This window comes from Lissotriton vulgaris, chromosome 10, assembly GCF_964263255.1.
Source record: "Lissotriton vulgaris chromosome 10, aLisVul1.2, whole genome shotgun sequence".
NCBI lineage: Eukaryota > Metazoa > Chordata > Amphibia > Caudata > Salamandridae > Lissotriton > Lissotriton vulgaris.
The window spans coordinates 87,569,434-87,593,401 of NC_141698.1; the positions used below are offsets into that span (position 1 = coordinate 87,569,434).

Sequence of the window (23,968 nt, forward strand, 5' to 3'; positions counted from 1 at the left end):
ACATCTTATCACTATAAATACATGCCACTATTTTCCCAGTGCAGTGACCAGGATTGCGAAATATAGCAAAGTATTTTCGTTCTCTAGTATAGTTGGAGAACTATGCTCTTCGCAGTGGGGAAAATCTCCACTTAAAAACTCACCTTGGTATTGCTAATCTATTAGCCATACGTAAATGTGTGCGCCTAGTTTTCAATAGTGTGTTTCTGTCTGGTAAAAAACTTCTAGAGTATGTCGTAAAAGCTCTCATGTGAACGATAAATAGCGTCACTCTAACTCGAATGAAACACACTTTGCCGTAAAGCACCTGTGACGAGCCTAATTACAACACATCTTAAGAACTAGACCGCACAATCACTTTTGTAAAAGGACGAAGAACACGTAGTTAGTGATTGGCCTAATAGCACAGCTCACTGCTTCCATTGGACGGTTGAAATATTACCTACACCCAAAATGGCGCCCTCTTAGACTTTTTTTAACGCATTTGACGGGTACGCGGTCTAGTGTTTCAAGATGTCTGTCGGAAGAAGCGTTGGATACGCTGTGAGTCCCTTGGTTACCGAGGGAACAGCATGGCGGCGAATCCGGTAGCAGAAAGAAGTGAAGCCATGGGTGTTACGCAGGTTTCAGACAACCAGGGAACTGTAGAGGCTCCGCAGGTCGGTGAAGGTCGGGCACCGACGGAGGTGTTGCAGACACTGGCGCGACACCTAAACTGCCTGCAGGATGACAATAAAGCAACTCGGCGTCGGGGGCTGTGCGGCCTGCGACAAGCACTGCTGGACCCCGGGCTGTCGGGCGCTACACTGCAAGAGGTGTTTAGTTCTCTTGTGGCCTCGCTGCTGCGGTGCCTGACAGACCCTGCAGAGAGCTGCCGGGAGCTTAGCCTGGAAGTGCTCACAGAGGGACTGCGCTGTCTTCCCAAACCTCAGCAAACTCTGCCCTACCTCATGCCCGCCCTCCAGCAGCGCTTGGGGCAGCCCACCCTTGTGGAGCCCTCCGAGGAACTGCGGCTGGGCCTAGTGCAGCTGCTTTCTCTAACTGTGGAGGTGTGCGGGGCCCGTCTGGCTCCTTACCTGGACGAGATGGTGAGGATCCTGCAGCGAACCATCGTTGACCCCTTCCCTGAGGTGAAGAAAGAGAGCTGCAAGTGTGCGTCGAGCTATGCCAAGAGCATCCCAGGTATCTAAATCCTTCCTCGGTGATATCGGAAGAGTGTTCAAACTCTTCAACCCAGTAGCACCCTGGGCACAATCCCTAGTGGCATCCTTGAAAGCTGCCTCCAATGGCGTCTTGGATACCATCACCGGTGGCAACCAGGGTACCATCACCCAGTGGAATCGTTAGCATCTTCTCTAACTAGCATCCTGGGCAGACGTGCCCGATGTCATCTTTGGCACACACTGTCTTAGCGTAACTTCTCCCGGCTTCTGTCAAACTATTCATATCCTTTAAAACCCTGCTTTCATCACAGTATCTTAGAGCTGAGCAGGGAGCACATGGTCAAAGGAGGAAAAGCCGTAGCATTCTCCATTTCTCACAATACCCAACACAAATGTTAAGAACATAAGGCATTTTCCTCCATCTCAGTCCGACATTTGGTCAATTTTCTCCCTCGGTGAAGCAAAAGTTGATACCCCAGGGTACAAGTTCTAAAAAAGAAGTGGTTGGGAATAATCAACTTAGGCAGTATGCAAGTGACATCACGGCACGTGACATCTCAAGTGGCATCACAACCCATTACCTCACAAGAAGTGACATCAGATCTTAAGATCTCACACATATGTTTAGCAGATTATCTTGAGTACATTTGTGCTCATTGTAATAGTTAACAAATGAGTTTGTGTCTGCGTTGCGCCTAAAAAGTGGCACAACCCAGACGCAAAAGCTAGGCCTCAAATTATACATTTGTTTTTTTTAACCTGGTTATAAAGAAATTGCCAACAAGGCGAAACATGGCAGTAAAACTGTTCTTAATTAGTTGCCAAGTGTGGATTTTAAAATATATTATGGGGGTTTAGGCACCTGCTGCAGAAATCGTTTTGTGCCCAGTAAATCTCATGGAATAATAATAGCGGAAAAGTATCTCAGGAGGTTAACATATTTGCTGGAGAGATTTGTGCTTTGTCTAGTCCCAGTTTTGAATCCAGGTACAATAGAGGGATAATATGTCTCCTGCAAAGTGCGTCATGCAACACGCAGATGACAGAGTTTTAGTTTAAGGAAATTGGTAAGTGGGTTACTGCTTTTAACTCGGAGATCCTTTTGTTATTTGCAGTTCATAAATTGCAATCCTTCTAATATAGCACAGCAAGCTATGAAGGAATGTGACTCGTACACAGTGTAACCCCCACTGTTTTATGTAACCCATCCTGTAAACTGATTTACACACAAATGCTTTATTGTTAATGTATAATGTGTACGTGTGATTAAAGCGTCTGACACCATGCATTGGAATGAGTAGTGCTGTAGCGCTATAAAAGAAATAAAACAAAATTGTGGTATTTAAATTATGTGTGTAAATAGTGGGACAGACCAAAACATCTGACATTCTTACAGCCCATGCATATGTCTCATATGACAGAAAAAAGCCAACAGCATGCCTCTCTTAAGTACTTGCAAAGTAATAGCAAGCTGTGAACCTTTGTTTATCTTCCATTGCATTTGCATCTAGGTGTAAGGCCAGATAGCTCCCAGCCATGATACCAGATTGCCCCTTAAGTTTGGGTTTTGATTTGAGCCCAGCTGGAATTTAAGATAGCAAAGTCCCTCGCCTGCACGTTGCTGCTCAGAAGGAATGCAGACAATGTGCAGGCACCGCTGAATGTGTCCCAGTATCTGAAACCCTGTGATTCAAAGCCTGACCCATCCTAAGATCCTCATGGTCTCCTCTCCCAAGCCACTTCTCTCCGTGTTTGGCAAATATCCCTTTATGCATTCAAAGGCAGAAACTATTTAGTTTACGGATATAAGCTGTTCTCTTAAAATGTAGCTTTAATTATGAATCATTTTAAAGTTTGATTGAACCAATACATGGTTTACATTCTTGGTGTGCTAATGCATTGAGAAAACTAGAGCTGGCTTTTTACAATATAAAGCTTTGGTGGGATGAATAAAGATGCTTTATGTGTCGAGTTTTGATAGGTTATGTATCTAAAGAGGGTGCTTTGACTAGTGCCAACAGTGATCAGACATAGCTGCCAAGTTTCCTAGGTGCATGTGTGATGTGCTGCTCCAGTCCAGATTTGTCCTTCGAGTTGTGGGACTTGCAGTCCATTTTTATAATGGAATAAGCAAGACTACAAATCCCAAAATTCACAGAAAAAAACATGGACTGGAGCAGCACATCACACTTGGACCTGGGACACTTGACAAGGCTGCACAAAGGATAGAATAAAAGTGGGGTTTGAACTTAAATTTTAACCTTCTGGTAGGACGCACATGAGCAGGAAATATGAGAAGCTAATCCCTCTTTTTAGGAGGGGCGCTTTACTTGTAATGGGGCTTTTGCAACACTGCCTAGCAAAGCTGCCGTATTTTAAAATGCACTATCAATGACTTCTCATTATTCCTGTTGTGCTTTAAATCCGAGAGTACCAAAACGTCCCACCTACGGCGCTATACTCCTGATTGGGTAGAACTAACTGCTAGATGTTTGATGTGCACTAGTTGCACTTCTTAGCAGGACTTTCATATTTTAATTGCAACAGTGTAGGCACTTATATACAGGTTGTTTTATACATAGGACATTATGGGCAATTTTCAGTAGGGCTACTATACATTTAATGGGACTTTATCTGCACTTCATCTTTGTCGTCTTCTTCATTTAAATACCTTTAAGATTTCCACTGCAGTCACAAGCATCAGCCAAGTTTTACACATCACCCCACCTCCACGTTACCTTGATGGGCCTTCTAGAGCATCACAAGCTAATCAGCAAAACCAGGCATTCAAACCTTGGATCTCTCAACCAGTAGGTCCTCTTGAGCGCCCAGCACGCTTTAGAGAGATGACGTTTCTACACATCAGACAGTCCTTCCTACCTTATTTTGAGATATCTCATAGTACTTAATCTATTCCTGGGGTTCAGGTATTGTCTCTGGTTATCCAGTACAACATATTCAGCCAGGGCCTATTTGCAGCAATCTAAGGCCGAGGCACACATCTCTGACCTTTCACACCTTGTCCAATGATGTTTCACCACGAAACCCATGGTTCTAACTAACCCTTCAAGTGCCCTTCTCGCCCAACTCCTTCACCCTGCTCTTGGAAATTCGGATCCGGAAGAGTTAGTATTCCCGCACACCCTTATAGGTGTTTTCCGCCATGGTGATGTAAACTTATATTCTGCTGATAAAAATGGTTACATCCTTTGTTTCTGTTGACACTAATCAATTAGTGTTTTTGAAAAATACATTTTATACTACAGTATTCATGTCGTTTTTTCCCCTTTTTCAGAACATTTCCATATGCAGTCCGAATCGTTAATCAAACCTTTAATGCAAACCATTTCACACCAGCACTCTAAGGTTCGTGTAGCTGTGATTCAAACTACGGGGACTGTGATCCAATATGGCAACGGGAAGTCTGTGGATGATGTTCTTTCTCATCTGGCGCAAAGACTATTTGATGATTCACCACAGGTAACTTACTAAAGGGAAAAATCTTAGCAAAGCGTTGTCAAGCAATTATCTTGCTTGGATTAATTAAACTTTTGTAGCTGGCACCCAAATATATGCTTTTTGCTAATGGTGATGTTGCTATTATGTGCTATAATATTGGAACTGTCATTATTTGTTAACAGTCTGTGCTTTGAGATGTTTTCCTGCACTAAGAGGAAATGTGAAGGTTATTAAAACGTCACTTTTTGTAGAGTGTAAACTCCGTGGCGGCTCCTCTGCTAAGGCGGAGGAGCGTCATCCCACTGCCTAAACGAAAAATAAAAATGATGATGATGACGTATGTTGTTATCATTTTATTTTCCCTATTGCAGTCAGTGGTGGGGTGGGGCATGGGGCGTGGCTGGCCAGAACAGGGGATGAGTTGTGTGCACTCCCTAAGTGCGCATGAACTGTTTGGCAGTTTGGCCAAACAGTTCATGCGCACTTTGCATGTTCCTACCAGGCTGCATTACACAGCCTGGTGAAGAACATGCACAGGCTCCCTGTTCTAGTCTGAGCGCCGATCCACCATACTCAGACCAATCACAACGCTGCATTGCAGCATTGTGTTTAGCTCGGGGGAGCCTGTGTGCCCTGGTGCTTCCTTCTGCTTGCAGCAGCAGGAAGATGAAGAGGACAGAGGAGTGGCGGCAGCTAACCATTAAAGGGAAGTCATAAAAAAAATTAGATTCTCCTCTCCCGCCCACCCACCTCCGCCTAACCACCCCTGTCCGGTAGCAGTCGCTATTGTGTAAACCTCACTAGTAGGAAGTGACTTTAGTCCTCATTTTGAGTGTGTTGGTTTGACCTTTGTCTGTCAGGCAGACAATCTTATGTTTGCCACTCTGGCAGACAGAGGATCGCCATATTTAGAGATCACAGACCGCTTAGCGCTGATATCTGTATGTTCACAGTGGCTCCTGTGAAGGCAATGAAAGTTAAGTGCGCAACCACTGTGTTTTTAGAGGCCACATACCAGATTTTTTTGTTTTTCAAAACATACTCCCAAAGTGGGTGTTTAATTTTGAAAAACCAGTAATGATTGTGACAGTGTACCCTGTCGGCCCTTATATTTGGGTTCTAATGATTATGACAAATCCCCCCTAACACCTCCCGCCAAAAATAAAAAAAACATTGATACCTCATAATATCCAGTGTATCAATCACAGGGTTGTCTCTGCACACTGCAGATGTTTTTATCACTGAGATTGTTTTTCAATTTTGGATAATCCAATATTAATACTTTCCTATACTGAAACCAGATGCTTCATTGTATTGATCCACAATTTCAACCCGCTCAACAATTGTGTGTTTAAGTATTAGCCTACTGCCTTTTTTCTGATGAACCCACAAACTACAAATGTGTTTACAAAATGTATTAATGCAGCAATTTGACTATTTCCAACAAAAGTATTTCCAAATAAATCGGATATATTGGTGTGATTTGAGAGTGCGATTAAACAATGGCTTCCTAAAAATATTAGTCGGGATTCTCAAGTTTCCAATGCAGTCAAGAGAGCTAATTATAGTGTTGACATTAAAGTACTTTTTGTATAATTGCCGATTAGAAATTATCATTCAGCAAGTGAAGTAACTGTCAGGTGGCTAAATTTGCAAAAGCAGGTGGCAAGGATCGTAGTCCCAACTAGCCCACCTGCACTGTTTGTGATCCTGGGCAGTTGCTTTACATCAACTCGGGTATCTGCTCTAAATTGTATTAATGGTGGGTTAAAGCACCCAGGTGACATTTACGACAAGTTCAAAATGAAAATCCATACTGTAGTAAATGTATGGTTTTATCTCTCCTCAGCAATCTGCTCTGTACTTCTCTATTCACTGTGTAACCCCACTCTCCAATGCCAGCTCTGCTGTCCCATACTTTTTGAACTGCTCAAGCCGATTTGCCTAACATGACTGTGAGCAGATGTAACCTATATAGGACTTCATTAAAAAAAAAAAAAAGTTTTATATTTTGTAGCCACAAACGGAGATAGATTACGTGGACAGACTATTTCATAAACAATATACCATTAACCTCATAACGGCTATGGAACGTCCAGCTCCAGTGCTGGACGTTCCATTGCAGCTATGAGGTTCGAACGTTCAACGGCCGAAGGCAGCACTCCTGAGGTAGTGGTGCTGTCGGCCGCTGAACGTTCGAAGCACTTAAGAGGTTACACCAATCGTAATCATAAACAGGAGGAAAGAGAAAAAAACAAAGAACATATAAGGGCATGAACAGAAAACAGAGACATAACCACATTATAATTTAACAAATACAGATTAGTCTCTCAGTCCCATTGAAGGCAAGACCATGTCCTATTCAATTTACGCCAAGTCCTAGGGCCTCTAGCTTTAGCTAATGCCATCTCCATTTCATAGATTTCTCTTAGTAAAACCCAAAATTCATTAACACTTGGACTCCTGCTCTGGATCCAGGAGCGAGCTATACATAGACGAGCACCAGCTGATACAATAGAAGCGAAGGACTTAGTAAAACAGCCTGACTCTGAGAATATTCCCAACTCCTGCTCTTTCTCAGTGACCGCATTATCGTACCCAGCCCAGACTGCGAGAGCGAGGGTAATACCAGACCAAAATTCTTTCAGTTAGGACACAAAAAGAACAGATGGTGTAAATCTGCAGCAAATTCCTGGCATTTCGCACAGTATGATTTAGTATTGTTAGAGCTAGTAGCCCATTAAGAAACACGCTCCGTAGTATACTAAAGCATAAAAATTAGTCTAATTTTCTGGATCTTCAGATTGACTGAAGTTACTGCTGAGTCTATGGTTTCCAGAGATTCGTTAGTCTCCTCCTTAGTAACATTGCAGTTAAAAATCTGACTTAATGTAGCCGCTATTTGTATAACGTCGTCGCTACCCCCCCCCCCCCCTATAAGTTTCTGGTAAGTTTTGCCGATAATACCTCGTCTAGTAACCCCAAAAAATGCAGACAGAGCCTCAGAGGAGCTGGATAGCTCTAGCAGGCCTCGGATAAAATAGTCCCTGATTTGCAAGTATTTGAAAAAATATTTTTGTGACAGGCCGAACTCTTCTTTCAAAGACTGAAAAGATCAGAAACTCTGTCAGTCGTATAGATGACCGGGCCGAGTCACGCCTGTGTGTTGCCATTCTTTTCTGACATGGTCATGGAATATACTCGGCAATAAAGGATTTCCCCATAATACAGTATATACATGCAAATCAGGGAATTTGTATGTCTTAGAAATTTCACGCCATATATTAGTTATGTCTCTTACTATCTTGAATCTCACCCTCTTGAAGTAATTCGGATCAAGTGTTTTATATAGTAAGTACCCAGAGTCAGATCCAAAAGCCAACTGGTATGAATGCCAGCTGGCACCAGCTTCAGGTCCTTTGACTAAACTCTGTATTCGCCCAGTGAACGCAGCCCAAAAGTATAACTTAAAATCTGGAAGTTTGAAACCACCCTGCTTAAATGATAATTTCATATATTGTAAGGCTCTCCTGGCACGGCGGTATCCCCAAATAAAACTACAGACATCGCTTAAAAAAAGTTTGGGGCACCCTCAGAGGGATGGTACGAAAAAAAGACAAACATTTCGGGAGGACATTCATTTTAACGACGTTACATCTCCCATATATACTTAAGGGGAGCCGGTGCCAGCATCATAAGTTCGCAACTACTTTCCTCAACAAAGGTTCATAGTTCAATGAAATAATATCCCTAACTTCACTACTAAGAGAAATTCACAAATATATTGCATTCTTTGTTATGCCTGAGGCTGTTGGGAGATTATCAGGTTGAAAGTTCAGTAGTGTCTGTGTTTTGTTCAAATTGAGTTTATAGCCGGAAAAAAGCCAAATCTCTGTGCCTCAAGAGTCAGAGCATTTACCGGCTGACTCCAAAAAACAGCAATATCGTCCACATGTACGGTTAGTTTGAGAACCACCCCATTTAAATTAGTCGGGATTATATCGGCACTAGATAATAGATGTTTAATAAATGACTCAATATAGATGGCGAACAGCAGCGGGGATAGTGGACAGCCCTGCCGCGTACCCCTGTGAATTGTACAACAAACGGATGACTGGCCATTCAGTTTGATTGCTGCTTTTGGGCTCCTATATAGTTTTTGTACTTCCGAGATAAACCTTTGAGCAAGGCCCATGGAAGACATCGTTGCTCCTTAGAATTCCCCAACTTACTCGGTCAAAGGCCTTCTCGGCATCCAACATCCGCATCCCCAGCTGCTGACCAAGTTGTCCTGAGACATCATATACCGCAATCACGGTATTATTAACCGCCGCTGTGTCTCTTCCGGGAACAAAGCCGTGCTGTTGATCTGAAACTAACAGATGAATGATGAGGACCAATCGCATAGCAACAATTAAAAAAAAAGTTTTGCATCAGCATTTATCAGTGCAGTAGGATTTAAGTGGGTTCTACTAATCAGTAGGTCCCCATTTCATCACGTTTCAGCTCTGTGCTATACACATTGTTCGCTGCCCCTAGTGTAGCTAAGGCAAAGAAGTATCGAAATGAGATTGATGTACTTCCCTTCTTGTTCACTACCCTCTATCCCAAACCCCTGGGGCCTCACTCTTTATTTACACACTTTGTCAGGTAAAAAGGAGTGGCACTAATTTTCAAGTGGGATACCTGGTCCAGGCATGATTGTGGAGTCTACTTTGCCACACATCACCCATAAATCCCCAAAACAGATGGGAGAGGTGGTGTGGGACATAATGGCAGACTTGACTCCCCAGCATAAGACCGCATAAGACCTCGGGAATATGGGGGATTTTGGCACCATACTTCAGGTGCCACCAGAATTCTCCAACTGCATGTCATTTGCGCGTCCTCTCCTCCACCTGCTAATCTCTATTTTAAAGTAATGCCACCTCTGCCCCTAAAAAAACAACAGACTTTTTTTTTTTTGTCAGCTGTCGACTTGCACACATTTTGTCAGATTGTGCGCTTGTATCTGTCTGGCTGCACCCAGACAAACTCAGTTTTTGATTACTTCGATATCTGTCCGTGGGGCAAATGTAAGGTGTCTAGGTTCCTATGAATACTTGCCAAAGGTGCCCAGCAGCAACCACTGGCTCATACATTATAGCAGTATGGTGGCCAATTAAGTTTTAGGAAGCCAAATTATGGCACCCTTTTCAAAATCGATTTGATAGCGTACTATAGCTGCACCACTGGGATGTGTTAATCCAAAAACCAATCAATGGTCCTAAGCTGTTATTATTCGTTCAACGAGCCAAACTTCTTTGAAGTTAAATTTTGATTGTATCGGTAAAGCTGTGAATTGGTTTTTTCTGTCTTGAGATTAAGGACGTTTGATATCCAGTTGGAAGGTTTTGAAGACCGGTTTTCACAGTATGCACAGCATGAATGGAATTTCTATAAATTGGCAAATGGAGGCACTTAACTCCACTATCACCGTTCTAGTGGGCAACATAAACGAGTTGAACAATGCAAGGGCCAGATGCAAATCAATGAGACTCTTCAAGTGATCTGCATCATGTCTGGGGAGAAGGTCCTTATTATTATCAGCTTTTTATGGGTGGCCAACAATGAGGTGAACCAACATAGAACACGTCCTTTCAAGCTCTTGCATGTTTTCCGGACCTAAAGAAGGCCTTTGTTGTGATAGACTGTGTTGGAAGGACGCTGAGAGTTCCATAAGGACAAGGAAACGTAACATTTACCCACTATGTGGTGTATTTCTTCAAGTATGTTTTAAGTTGGTGGTTTCTGCGCTGAATCCTTTTTGAAATCGTGATTGTTCTGGTACTGGGATCCTTATTTTCAATGAAAGTGTGAAGTGGCTTGGAGGGTCAGTTGTCGATCATTTTATGGAGTCTCGAGGTTTTTGACATGCCAATAGTTTTGAGTTTATTTAGATGCGCTTGGGCCTTTTCTAGTAAGGAGGTGAGATGGCTTCTGGATAGATTCCTTTCCTTAGTGATAAGTTATGAGTTGGCACCATTGCAGAATTGATTCCGTTTCTTTTTGATAGTCGTGACTGGGATGACGTTGTATAATGTTAGTTTTAGCTCTTTGGCTGGTTTTATTAATAGTCCCTCCTAATTGGGTAGAAAGTTGCCCAAGCGTATTTAAGAGATGATAATAAAAAATATATTGTATCCATGTGCAATTGCTGGGATGAACGTTTCAATGATGAAGGAAATAGAGTAGGACAGAATATTTTTTATCGCAGATGTACATTTGAAATTCTTGGCATTTGAATTGTGTTGTAATTTGTCCTGTCTTTTTTAACTCAGCTCTGTTGTTACCTACAGAGTCTTAGGGGCCTCATATAGAATGGTTGGGTGTCCTGGGCAGACAGGTCAGTTGGTTGGTGACTTGTCTAAAGGAGGCTGTGCTTTCTGAGGTGGATGCAATAAAGAGATATAATACAACTAATGCAGTGCTGGAGTCTTTTAAAAAAAAAATTGGTGATGAGTTGGTGCATCCACTGATAAACCCTGCACGCGATTACTACAAAATCTGGATTTCAACACAGTCGAGTAAATTGTGAAACTAATTTTTACTTGAATTTATAATGGATAACCGGCGATGATTTATTGTGGGTGCTTAAACTCCTAGATTGGATCGTATCCCTCTATTTTGTGGCTCTTATCCCATTAACATGCCGCTAGGAGTGCGAGTACTGTTCCTGCATTTGAAAAGACCGTGTGCTGCCGCCATGTATTCTAAGCATGACAATCTAGTGCGCCATTATGAAAGGCCTGTGAGCCTGGTTGGCGCTGTGGTCGGAGATCCTGATGGAGATAATTGCTTTCCTGTCCCCAGCGCAAGTGCAGCACGTAGAGTCATGCTCATGTCTGATATGCATTTACAGCTAATGGGCACAGTGGGGAGGATAAAAAGCAAATTGTGATGTGACAGCTTGCAGATGGATTGGGAAGTCCTTGGTGGTGCAACACACATCAAAACTATGCACTTTTGAAGTGGAGAGAACAAAACTGAACTGTTTTGAAATGGTCAGCCAGACAAAGCCAGGCCACATATACATGAGCCGCATGAGTGACACTTTCCCTGAATCACAGTTTTTGTGGGGAAAGGTGCAAAGGTGTTTTTTTTGGGGTGGGGGGGTTATTGTTAGGTAGAGGTATCCAATGATAGTACACACAAACAGGTATTGGAGTATGTGGTAGGTTGGCTGAACATCTGCAAAATATCTGAAGGGGCCAAGAACATTTAGGAATGTACATGAGGAGCGGAGTATTGTTGACAATTAACTTTATCGGGTGGAACGGTTGGTTCCTCTGGAAGGTCTATAGGACAAGATCCTCAACCTTGCCAATTAAGTAAATTTTTGCCGAAATTTAAGCAAATCCAGGGTGGGGAGAATTTCTAGTGTTGTGCACTTCCAAGTGGTTTGCGGCGGCTTGCATGAATACTGTTGTAACTAAAACTGTTTTGGAATTCTTGAGGGATGTCTTTGCGTGTGAAGGTATTTCCAAAACCATTGTGATCAACTATGAGCTCCACTGCACTTCACTGGAGAGCAAGGAGTTTCTCGAGGCTCAGGCAATTGTGCATCACCCCAGTGCCATGTATGCACCTCAGGCAAACGGTTTAGTGGACAGCATGAACCATCTAGTGAGAGCATGTGCACAGATTGCCTTAGAAAACGGGTTACCATTGAGAGGGATCATGCATGAGAAATTGTGGGCACATCACACTACACCTAGCAGTGGACAGGAATCTCTCCTTTCCAGAAATTCAAGGTTCGAATTGCTGGTTCCAAACCAAACCTGTTTTGGTTCAGTGGTCATAAGGTTGTGGAGTACAGGTCATCACTTAAGATTAAGAAATACCAAGAGGCATTTATGAAGCGATTTGATGAAAAACCTGGTGCGAAACAAAAGAAGTGGTAGGTGGGCGATTTGGTTTATGGGAAGAAACCAGTTAGGACCCCAAAAGGAGACACAAAGTTTGTGGTACCGGAACGCTTAATCGAAGTTAGGAAAACTTTTGTTGTGCCATGTTCATTGGTGCATTTTTATTCTTGGGGAATCCTGTGTTCATTATTGTAATCCCATGCAAGATTAGAAGTTGAGTTTTAGTGAGTGACCTATATCATATTTCGTATGGGCAATGCTTTGCCTTTATAATGTTGCAACCTTTGACTCCAAACCCTTTCTAGTTTGTGGGTCGCATCTTATGTTTTTTTTACTTATCTTTTCTTTTACTTATCACTGTTTGCTGGTTATTGCATATTTGGGAGGAAGATGTGTTGTAACTTGTCTCTGTCCCTTTAACTCAATTGTAACCTACTGAGTCTTAGGGGCATCACATGGACTGGTGGGGCGAACCTGGGCAACCAATTCAGTTGATTGTTGGCTTATCTAGAGGAGGTTGGGCTATCTGAGGTGGATGCAATAAAGAGAGTTAATACATTCTTGGCGGTGCTGGACTCTTTGTAACAAATTGGATAAGACTTTCAGGCTATTTATTTTTATTTATGGAATTTTTAATGCGCAGCTACTACCCAAGGGTGTCTAGGCGCAGTATGGGATTTGATGTTGATTTTTACTACGCAAAAGATTCCTTTTGGATAGCTCTTGGCGTGCCAGATATTGTCTTACAGGACCGTGTCTTTTACAGTGATTGTACTAGGCTTGTACTCTTGTTCCAGGTTACTTTAACTGCAGATTAAACTCTTGCGCATTTGATAAAATTAATCTTCTTTTCAATTTATGTAGACTTTTTGTCTTCGCCTTCAAATCTCAGACCCTGTGCAGCTCTTTTGATTTTAGAGGTGCCAGCTTATTAATGGCAGTTTGGATTGCTTCATTATAATTTCCAAAGGCATTGCTCACCTCCAGACTCTCTTTTAAATCTGCTACGGTTGAGCTGATAGTTTGGGGCAGTGCGACATAAGGAACTCTCTTTATTGCTCTTTACAATATATAATTTTTTGAATCGGGTCACATACATTTTTTTTGCAGGTAAAATGAGATAAAAGTGTAATCTCCCCGCGCAACTTCAAGGGGTTTGAGGCGTTATGTTTTCTTGTGGCTGGGAATTGCTTTGTCTAGGATTCTGCTTTTATCTTGTGTCTGATGCATGGAAAGCTCCTAAGGTCCTTGTGTTCTAAAGTTTTGATGAAGGGGGACTGCAAGATGATAAGTGGTGTTTCACAGTTAATGCTAAAGACCCTCATGTGTATTTTGTGCAGTAAGAATTTGTTAAACACTGAAGTCATTTAACCCTTCAAATAGGTCTTTGTTTACTTTGGGAGGAGGTAAATTATGTGCAAGCTGATAGATTCAATATGAAATATGTTAAATGCTATTTTTAAGGATTCTAATAGCAAATAGGTTTATGTTATATCTTGTGTAAATGTTAGTTATGTATTGATACTGTCACCTACTCCCCTGCTCCAGCTCCTGGTAGGGAATTTAGATTGTAGAATGTTAGAGGAAGGCTCTGTCAGGGGACAGGACCTGGCAGGTGGAATGAGAGGTGGCTGTTGGTCAGGGATCAATGCTGGTAGCTTAAAAATACCTTTAAATATCACATGTAGAGTGATTTAGCTCATCAATATAGATCTTGTCTGTGGCTCTTTATTCCAATGGAACCAGTTTGTAAGGAACCGCGACCCCTGATTTCACTGGAAAGACTTGGCAAGCAGTTTACATCTTCCCTATGCTGATTAAAGTGGGGGCAGAATTTCCTGTGGGCGGCAATTTTTTTTGGTGTGTTCTTGCAACTTGTATGTGCCCTAACCCGTATAACGAATCACTGATCTGTTGAGGTGCATGAGAGCCTGCCTGCTGGAAGTGCTTTGAGTTGCTACGGAATCGGCAATTAGCAAGTAAATTTTCATGTGTTCATGCCTGGATCGTAACTTGTGTGGGCCTTAATCCGAGTAACGTGCCACTGCGCGTAGATCCGTTGTGATGGGCGAGGTCCTGCCTGCTGGAAGTGCTGTAGAATCAGCTCGTAACTCTATCTGCGATGCTCTTTGTGTGGCCAAGTTTGCGGTCTAAGCCAGCGTGCATTGTCTGCCTGGGGGAAGTTTACCAGATCGGTCCGTGAGGGGTGCGCCAGAGTTCATATTGGGCCTCTGATTGTTAGTTATTTGGGGCATAAATAGCACCTCTTCTTTGAGTTGGGCCTCATGTGGTGGGAGAGTGCGCCAGTGATCGGGTGTGGGATTGAGCCTCTGCTGGTTTGGGATTGGAAGCAGGGCACGCCTTCCGCGTGTCTAGAACACATTGTGACTTATGGCAGGAAATTGGAAGACTATGGGGTGCTGTTGAGTAAACATTATTTAAGTTGGCCTAATGTTAAAAAAGGTCCATTTGTGTCATGATAATTGCCCAGGAGTATTGGCTGGGAGAATAACTGCTGCGACTACGGTGTGGTTCATCTGACCGTGCATGTGGCTTACTTATGGCCAGTTGTCCAGGCAATAATACAGCTGGTAGAGAACGGTTGCATTATTGGTGTATGCCCACTCAATTGCGTATGCCCACTCAATGACATTCACTCTAAATGCATTGCTGAGTTAAATTCTTGGGTATATAATGACAGTTGTGCTATTTTATTGGGGTGCAAAAGTTCATATGTGGAGGGAAATGTGCTGAATTGTGTGCTAAGTCCAAGAAGAGTGCACTGTTTCATGTTTGCTAGGGACCATTTGTGTTCTCCAACTGATTTGTCTCTAATCATACTAAAAGTAGTACGACAACGTTGTTTAATAGCATAACGTGGTGGATCTTTTAAAAAAAAAAAAACTCTACATTTTAAGTAGTTTCGGCGCTGTCTATTGTAATATTGCTAGTGTGCTTTCACTGTGTAACTAAAATATCAGTTCTAGGAAGCATGACCGGGCAATCTATTCCGGCACCTCTGATGTTTTTTTTTACAGGATCCAGGGTCTTCGAGTATGGCCTAGGAGGATTGAAGGGATGCGTTTGAAACGTATCTGGAGGCCATATGAGGAGACATTTTTGATGCTATGAGAAAATTAGCCGTATTAAAGCACAGTCTAGGTGTGGAAGGGAGAAAAGTCCTTAAAACGTTACTTGTAAGGGTGAGTGAGAATAGCAATGCAGATGCAGGCTTTGATGTGGATGGGGATGATGTGTGTTTGAGTGCTTTGAAAGCATTAAAAGAAAATAATGGCAAAAATACAAGTATCATGATAGAAAGACACAAGTTATTTTCGTGAGCTCAAGTGCAGGGGGAAACTATTGAGCAATATGTGGCGGTATGTTATGTTATGTTATGTTAAAATGTGTTTATATAGCGCTCGGCTACTCTAAAAGAGTGTCCCGGCGCTTTCCACATAAAGCTACAGTGTATAACAACATAACAAGAAAAACAAAAGCCCAGGAGAGAACAAAGAAGAAAATCCACCTAAACAGAAAGGTTAAAAAGCCAAGTCTTCAAATTCCCTCTGAATTGAAGCAGGGTGGGAGTGCTGCGAAGTTCCAGTGGAAGCGAGTTCCACAGCTGGGAGGCCTTGAGGCGGTATTGAGAAGGTTGGACATTCCGTGTAAGTTTAAAGATTTACATGATGAAATAATAAGTGCTCAGTTAATAAATAGAACTAATAATATAAAAATACAAGAAACGTACGATTTGAAAGATCCCTCACTGGAAAAGACAATTGACATCGCCAGGTATGTGGAGAATACTTCACGATATGTGAAGGAATTAAATTGTAATGCATCCACGGTAAAGATGGGAACAAGGTGAGAGTACAGATGTGAATGCAGTGCACAAATCTTCATGCAAAACTGAAAATACTGTATTTGACAAAAGTGCTGTAAAAGCACAGGACATGGATAAGAGAAGGGTGTGCTATAGGTGTGTTGGTGTGAGGCATACTGCAGAAGCAAGTAATTGTCCTGCTTCGAGGGTGAAGAGTTTCAGTTACAAGAAAGTGGGACACTTCTCTAGAAATGTAAGAGATGGGGAATTCCAATACCCAACAGAGTGTTAATCTTGTGAATGAAGGTGAAGCATTGCAAAATGAGGACAACGTCAAAGTGATGGTAGTGTGTGGAGGGGAATCCCAGGGTGGTATGAATTTAGTGAGTGGGGCTTACCACCCTCTGAAGTGTACCGTGAAGGTGAGCGTCATAGAAGTACAAGTATAGGTAGACTCATGTTCACCATTCACTTTGATGGACAACTCTGTTTGGGAGGACATAGGAAAGTGTGAACTTTGTCCCACTGATGCTGAACCAGAGTATTACTTTGGGAGCAAATTGCCAGTGAATGAATATTTCTCAGCAGAATTGGAATTTCAAGGGAGGAACGCAACAGGCACGGTCTTTATGTAGTTGAGAAGAATAGAACATTGCTGGCGTGGTAGGAACAAATGGCTTTGGCCCTGATACTAAATCCCAACCAACCTTATCAAGTCATGCTCACAGCACAAGGGCATGTGAATAAGTGGAGTTCTTTGTTCCCAGACTTGGTTGCCAAAAAGTTGGGTTGCTTGAGGAAGTTTGAGCATAAGATTGTACTGAAGCGAGATGAGGTGCCAAGGGTGCACAAGGTGTGGAATTTTCCGTTTTCCTTGCGTGGACCGTTAAAAGATGAATTGAAGCTTTTGAACGACAATGGTGTGATTGAGCCCATCGAGGCTTCAGAATGGCTAAGTCCCGTTGTTCTTGCCAGAAAAATGAATGGCAAGATTCAAATGTGTGTGGACCTGCGTGATCTAAACAAAAATATATGGATAGATCAACATCCCCATCACAGGATAAATGAGATGTTGACTGTGAAGGGTACTGGGCATTTCACTACCTTAGATCTGTCGAGTGCCTATCATCAGTTACGACTACATCCAGAGTGAAGGCATCTCATATCTTTTCTGACTCCCGAAGGGGCTTACTAATTTATTCATATGACATTTACTGTGGTATCTGCATTGGCTGTCTTCCAGAGAATCATGCAGGGTATATTGCAGAGACTGTCTAATGTGTTGGTGTTCCAAGATGATGTTTTGGTGTGGGGTAGAAACGAGGAACAGCATGATGGCGTGTTGATGGAAGTTCTGAAGGAAATTGGGGGAGCATGTCTTACCATAGGACTGGACAAATTCAAGTTTGGAGTGGAGGAGGTTGAGTATCTGGGCCACACACAATCAAATGAAAGGGTCAAACTGAAGTTTAGCTTGGTGAAGGCTATTGAGAATGATAGAGGAAGGTTCTGTTGGGGTAGAGGAGCTGGCAGTTGGAAGGAGAGGTGGCTGTTGGTCAGGGGTCACTGCTGGTACCTCAATCAACTACCTTGAATTATCCTATGCAGAGTGACTACTTCCTAAAAGTTTGTGTGGTTAACGTTTTGCTTTTAAGGGGTTTACGATAGATAAAAACAATTACTTCTACAATCCTATTCTGTCTGTTGGATCTGATGAACTAATACCCTTTCAAGAATATGATATATGTGATCACATGTGAATTGTTATTGAAAGTTTCTGTGAAAAAAATATTGCTTACAAATTAGATTCTGGAATAGTGTCTGAGATAAATACGCCATTAATGTTTGTTGAAGTGAATTTCTATAAAGCACGTTTCATTGTGTTCAATAGTCTGTTGATTTGTAGCTTTGCTTCCCGGCAATGTGGGGGAGGTTGCTTTGCCGACTATCCGTCTCTGACTCTATTTGTAGCTTTAACATTAATAATTTGAATTAAAACTAAACCTGTGTTTAGTCAGTCATGGGCTAAAAGTTAGAACACTCAGTGATGATGTAATGAAGATGAAACAAGTAGTTGTTGTAGACAAACTTTTTTTGGGTGAAATAGTAATTATTCTTTACTTTCACATGCTTAAGATTTAATGTTGAGAAGCAGGGGGAAAGCACAATTTATGGCAACAAATTGGTGGTAGAAAAAGAGGAAACCGTCTTCTTTGCAAGATACCTCCTGCTTTAGTCTTCCTTTGTAGCTTCTTTTGCCTGTGAAAATATGTGCATCATTTCCTGATAGCTACTTTTCCAGTTGTATGTGTTTATTGTTTTGTGTTTCAATGGAAACCTCAGTAATGGGTCATTTTACCAGTAACATTCAGCTGGAGACACAACTGATGCCAACAGTTTGATTGGTAGAAAGTGAAATGAAGCTCTCTTTCAAGTTTTAGAACGTTTATAGAAATGTGGCCCCGCTGCACTAATAGCTGTGAACAATCTGGTTGGATAAGTAGCAGTATGACACTCTGCTTAGGGTGGGCTCTTCAATCTACCCAACTGACAGAATATTCCAGGTGACTCCAACCAGTCGATCGCGAGCTACCAGTAGCCCACAGAAACCTTCAGAATAGCTCCCTGCCTTGAGTTGATTTTTACCTAAAAACTGCAACAAATAAGTGTTGCGACTCCTTTTAAAGTTAAGGAAAGGCTATATTTATTTTACATTATATTCAGGATGCAGACAGCAGAGCCTGATAATGAGCAGTGCTCCACTCAGATTTATGACCAATGTGGGTCACAGAGGTTCAAAACTGACGCACAGAGGCATTTAACTCTTAAATAAGTCGTTCTCAACTCAATATTGGAGCATGACAAGAAAATTATATTTCTGAATGCTTTTAAATGAGAAAATTCAAATGAAGCGTTAACTTAAACATCAATTAAATGATTCCCCTATCCAAAGTGTCAACTGGCACCTTAGTCCAGTGGCTGCTAGACACACTGAAAAATAGTCATTTTCTTTTAAATGGAAAACATTTAAAGTGAGGAATTTTTTTTCATTAAACATTGTCTTTTCACAACTTAAAGTTAAGCCACTTAAGTCCTAATGTTTTATCAAGCATGTTTCACTTCACTTCACTTTAAATTCCTCACACTTAAACAGATGACTGTATTCACCTGTTATAAATATAGCGCAATGTCTACAGGCCACTGGAAGTAATACACCTACTGTGTGTAAAGACACTTTGACAATGGAGAAAATGATGAGTTTTATGTAATGCATATAAACATAAAGGTAACTCTCCAGTTTAATTTTCTCCGATTTTTTTTTGTTGTTGAAGTTTTGCATTTACACACACCAGGCATCTTGTTCCCAGTGGCTGGTAGATACACTGCCATTTTTATAACTGAAAAATTCAGCCGTTTTTAAAATAGGGGAAATGGAAAGTGAAGAAAATATTTCCATCTAGTGCAGAAAAATGTTCTTTATTAAGAACATTTTTCTGCACTTTACATTTCTCCAATTTAAAAAAAAAATGAAAATTGTTGTTTGTTTGTGCTGTACATGTAACGGTGAAACATGTGGCGGAAGGTATGTCCTGGGCTGCAAGTACATACGACACAGGCTTTCAGTCACCCATACACATAAATCCCATTCATTCACACACGTTCATACATCCCCTCAGACCATGCACTCACTGACGCACATGGGAACCCTATCATAGTACCCCTAGTCACAGTATTTTGTTTAAACCATAGCATTGGGCTCCATGGACATTAGGTTTAAAGTCAATGAAGCTGAGCGAGGGGTGTCTGATAACTATGTGCACGTTGTTTGTCCTACAATAGCTCACGACGATTTTCACTGATCAGAAGTAGCTCTTATTACAGAAAAGGGTTGAGACCCCTTGATTATTCCATTATTAACAAGGGACACTTAGTGTGTGGCAAAATAGAAATATTTTGTACTCATGGTTATGAATAATTTTGTGGGTGAGTTGCAGTGTATGTTACCAGTTTTTGTGGCAGACTTTTGCAGCCAGAAATACATTAGTATTCAACTAGCCCATTAGACGGGGTCAATAACATGTTTCAGAGCAAATCTGAAAAATAATGAAAAAAAACATTTCATGACAACAAAATCTGATTTAGAGTTGGAACTGTAAGTAAAGATAATTTCAAGATGTTCACGAAAGGCACAAAAGTCACAATTAATGGTAATAGACATGTATTACTTGGCAACGGTTTCAGCTGCTCTAATTTCAAATGTCTATTCTACAATATATCTGCCTTTCATTCGTGAATGTTTTCCTATTGCTTTTTTACTGAGCTGTAATTTGTACCAATATTCTTCATTGTTTCCATTTTTTACTAGGTGCGGCAAGCAGTCATGCACGTCGTTGGAAACTGGCTCTTGGAGCTAAGAGACAGATATTCATACTTTCACAAGCTCATCCCCCTCCTCTTGAGTTGTTTCAGTGATGAAATGCCAGACATTAGGTAACCAGTGAAGTTGTATACAATTTGCAAAATCCTTTTTCATGCTGAATGTTTTAGAAAGTAAACTTGCTGTCTCAGAAAAAACCTGAAAGTAGAGTTGTCAAAAGTCCTTTATTTCATCTACTAATCATGTTGGCATAGAGTGCAGACACCCAAAGTAGACCCTCCATTTGTTTTACAGCTTTATTTTATGGCTTATTGCGGATGGGTAAAACACACATGGAAGATGCAATTCATCACTGTGTACATTTTACAGGTACAAGAAAACGAAATAATCAGTAAGAAAAAGAGAAAAAAGTGTATAGATTTTGACATGACTGAGTCACATTCTGATGTATTGTACATTTGCGAGGTTACAAATGTTGGGCAATTTGCTTCATGCATGGCTTTTTCAGGTGCTAGGGTTTGTCTTGTGATCATATTCAGAGGAGGATATACAAATACCAGAGCTGGCCGAGTCCTAGACATTGTCATAAGGATGCCACATACTCTCTCCTCGTTCTCTTTTCATGTGAGTGATAAATGGACGACATAGTTTCAAGTTTCAAGTTTGTTTATTGCACAGTTAATTAAAACCAATGCGATACAGTACACAAATAGCAAAGTTAAAATACTCATAAAAACATGCGTTTAAGATCGATTCTATTCTATATTGCAGAAAACAAACAGTTCAGCATACAAGTTGATTTTGTTTGCTGGCCGCCCACGTTAGGCCTTCTGTACTTCTCATCCACTTTATTTTTGGTAGTTTTTTTTCCACTGCTTTTAAAAATTTCACAAAACTGCAACTGAGCTGAGGATCCTGTGCTGAGAAGCAGGTTAGCACTGCACTCCTTCGTGTGCGTACCCCCTGTAAAATAAAGTGGCGTTTCAGCAGGAGCTTTCTTTCTTCTTGTAATTCTTCACACGTGCATAGCAAGTGCATCATGTCTTCAGCCCCAATGCCACATAACCTGCATAATGTTCCAGCTTTCGATCTCAGCCAGTGAGGGAGGTATAGAATACATGGTAGCAGGCCCAGTCTATATCTTAGAAAGGACAATTTGTTTTTTTTTGTGTAACCTAGGCCAAGATAAGGCTGGGAGGCTTGTGTCAGGTATGTATTTAATACCATCCATGCGTGAGATCTTTTTGATAGGGTTGCTTTGTCCTGGACCCATGACTGAAGCTTGATCGATTTCTTCACCAGTTTGTTGAATGATTTGTGATCTACCGGGGACGCCCAGAGTTCTGCCAGTCCGGTGTTCACTATACTCTTTGCCGAATATTTTGCTGCTGTCGAATTTTGGGTCTGCTCTAGTTCTTTCCATAAGTATGCGTTCAACGTTCCTTCGGTCGTTTTTCTTATTTTGTCCCATGAGCAGATATATGCCCCTTGTCTTGCAAAAAACTGTGACTGAATACCAAACTCCAATCTGATCTGTGCTGGGGAGGATCGCTTTGGAAGGCCGAAGATGATTCTGTATGCCGAGACGATTGTACTGTCAAGTGTTAAGGCATCTCTGCCTCGGTGGGCCTCACTCCCATAAGTTAGTGTTGGTAATAATTTTGCACGTATGACATGTAGTAAAGGGGTCAGAGAAGGGCCAGAGAGGTTGTTATTTAGTGTTTTTAAGGCGATTGCCAGAGCAAGGCCTTTACCTCTTATGCTGGCCCTTTGTTCACTGAATTGGCCACCCCTATCAATCTTCACACCTAGATATTTATACGACGAGGTGTTTTTGATGCGGATGTTGTTCCAGAACCACGAGAAGCTTTTCTTGTGTTTGTTCTTGCTGATTGTCATTGTTTGCGTCTTCTCGAGGTTCGCTGTTAAATCATTTAGCTCAGAATATCTCTGGGTTGTATTTAAGAGATTTTGAAGCCCTACTTTAGTATGGCTTATTAACACCAGGTCGTCTGCGTATAGGAGGCATGGTAGATTTAGGCCTCCTAATTTTGGCGAGTGTGAGTTGCAGTTATTTAATAGGGGCACCAGATCCGCCAGGAACAGATTGAATAGTGTGGGTGCCAACACGCAACCCTGCTTAAGGCCGTTGTTGGTTTGTATCCGCCTTGACAGCATTGAGCCGTCCCCCACCTTGATCTGAATCCAAGTGTCTGTATGTAGGTTAATTAATGGCTCCAGCAGACCTTTTGGGATACCCCAATCCTTGAGCTTTGTCCATAGTAAATTGCGGTTGATGTTGTCAAATGCCGCCTTGTAGTCTATAAAGCAGAGGTGCAGGGGCATTTTTTTCATCTCTGCCTTGTCTATTAGCATGCTCATTGTCAGTATGTTTGTTGTTGTCCCCACGGCTTTAACAAAACCTGTTTGATTGACAGGTATTAGAGACTTCCTCGTGGCCCATGTCTTTAGATCTTCCAGTATTAGACCTGCAAAATACTTCGCATCATTATCTATTAGAGCAACTAACCGATAATTTTGAGGAATACCTCTATCCCCTGCTTTATATATGGGGGCAATAACGGAGCCCTTCCAAGTGTCTGGTAGGATGTTAGTATGCCTGATCTCCCGAAAGAGGGGTTCCAGTGCCGCTGCCCAATAATCCATGTCTTTTTTAAAAAGGACAGGCGGAATCCCGTTTGGACCCGGCGCACCTTCCCTTCTTCCTTTCTTTATTTGCTGCTTTATTAAGGGTTCCAAAGATGTATAATCTGCGTCTCCTGCCATTTCCTGATTGATTGGGTGCATTTGTAGCCTATCGCCGACATCGTGGCCTCGTACCTGGCGAGATTTGCTCATAATCTGATTGGCCGACAGATCTCGGTTAAAGTGGTTTTCAAGATATGCTGCCCAAGTTGCTTCTGCAATGTTAGATGTAATCTCCATTTTTGCAGGGTGCGTTAATGAATTTATTTTCTTCCAAAAATTTGCACCGTCATTCTTTTTTATGTCCTCATGGAGTGTTGCCCAAAGTTGTTCCTCTTTAGTTCTATTTGCTTCCCATTTTAGTTTTTTTAGTGAAGCTTTTAGTTTAGAGAGTTGATGCAGCATCCCTTTGTTGTTCTGATCTTGTTGTACTGCTCTCATTAACTTTGAGATTGAATATTTCATTTCTTTTACTTTCCCTCTATATGCTTGGGGAAGGGTGCCCAGGTTATTCATCCTTGTGTGCGCT

General features: G+C 41.7%; 1 protein-coding gene across 2 annotated transcripts in view; it reads left to right on the plus strand.

The window, feature by feature from the left end:
• Nucleotides 1–549: 549 nt before the first annotated feature.
• DNAAF5 (dynein axonemal assembly factor 5) overlaps nt 550–23,968 on the plus strand; it is a 195,813-nt gene continuing 172,394 nt past the window's right edge. For both annotated transcript variants that reach the window (XM_086940560.1, XM_086940559.1), the window contains exons 1-3: nt 550–1,182; nt 4,459–4,643; nt 20,722–20,846. In XM_086940560.1, the coding sequence (XP_086796686.1) occupies nt 573–1,182; nt 4,459–4,643; nt 20,722–20,846 (920 nt within the window). In that variant the 5' untranslated portion in view covers nt 550–572. The remainder of the gene's footprint in view (nt 1,183–4,458; nt 4,644–20,721; nt 20,847–23,968) is intronic.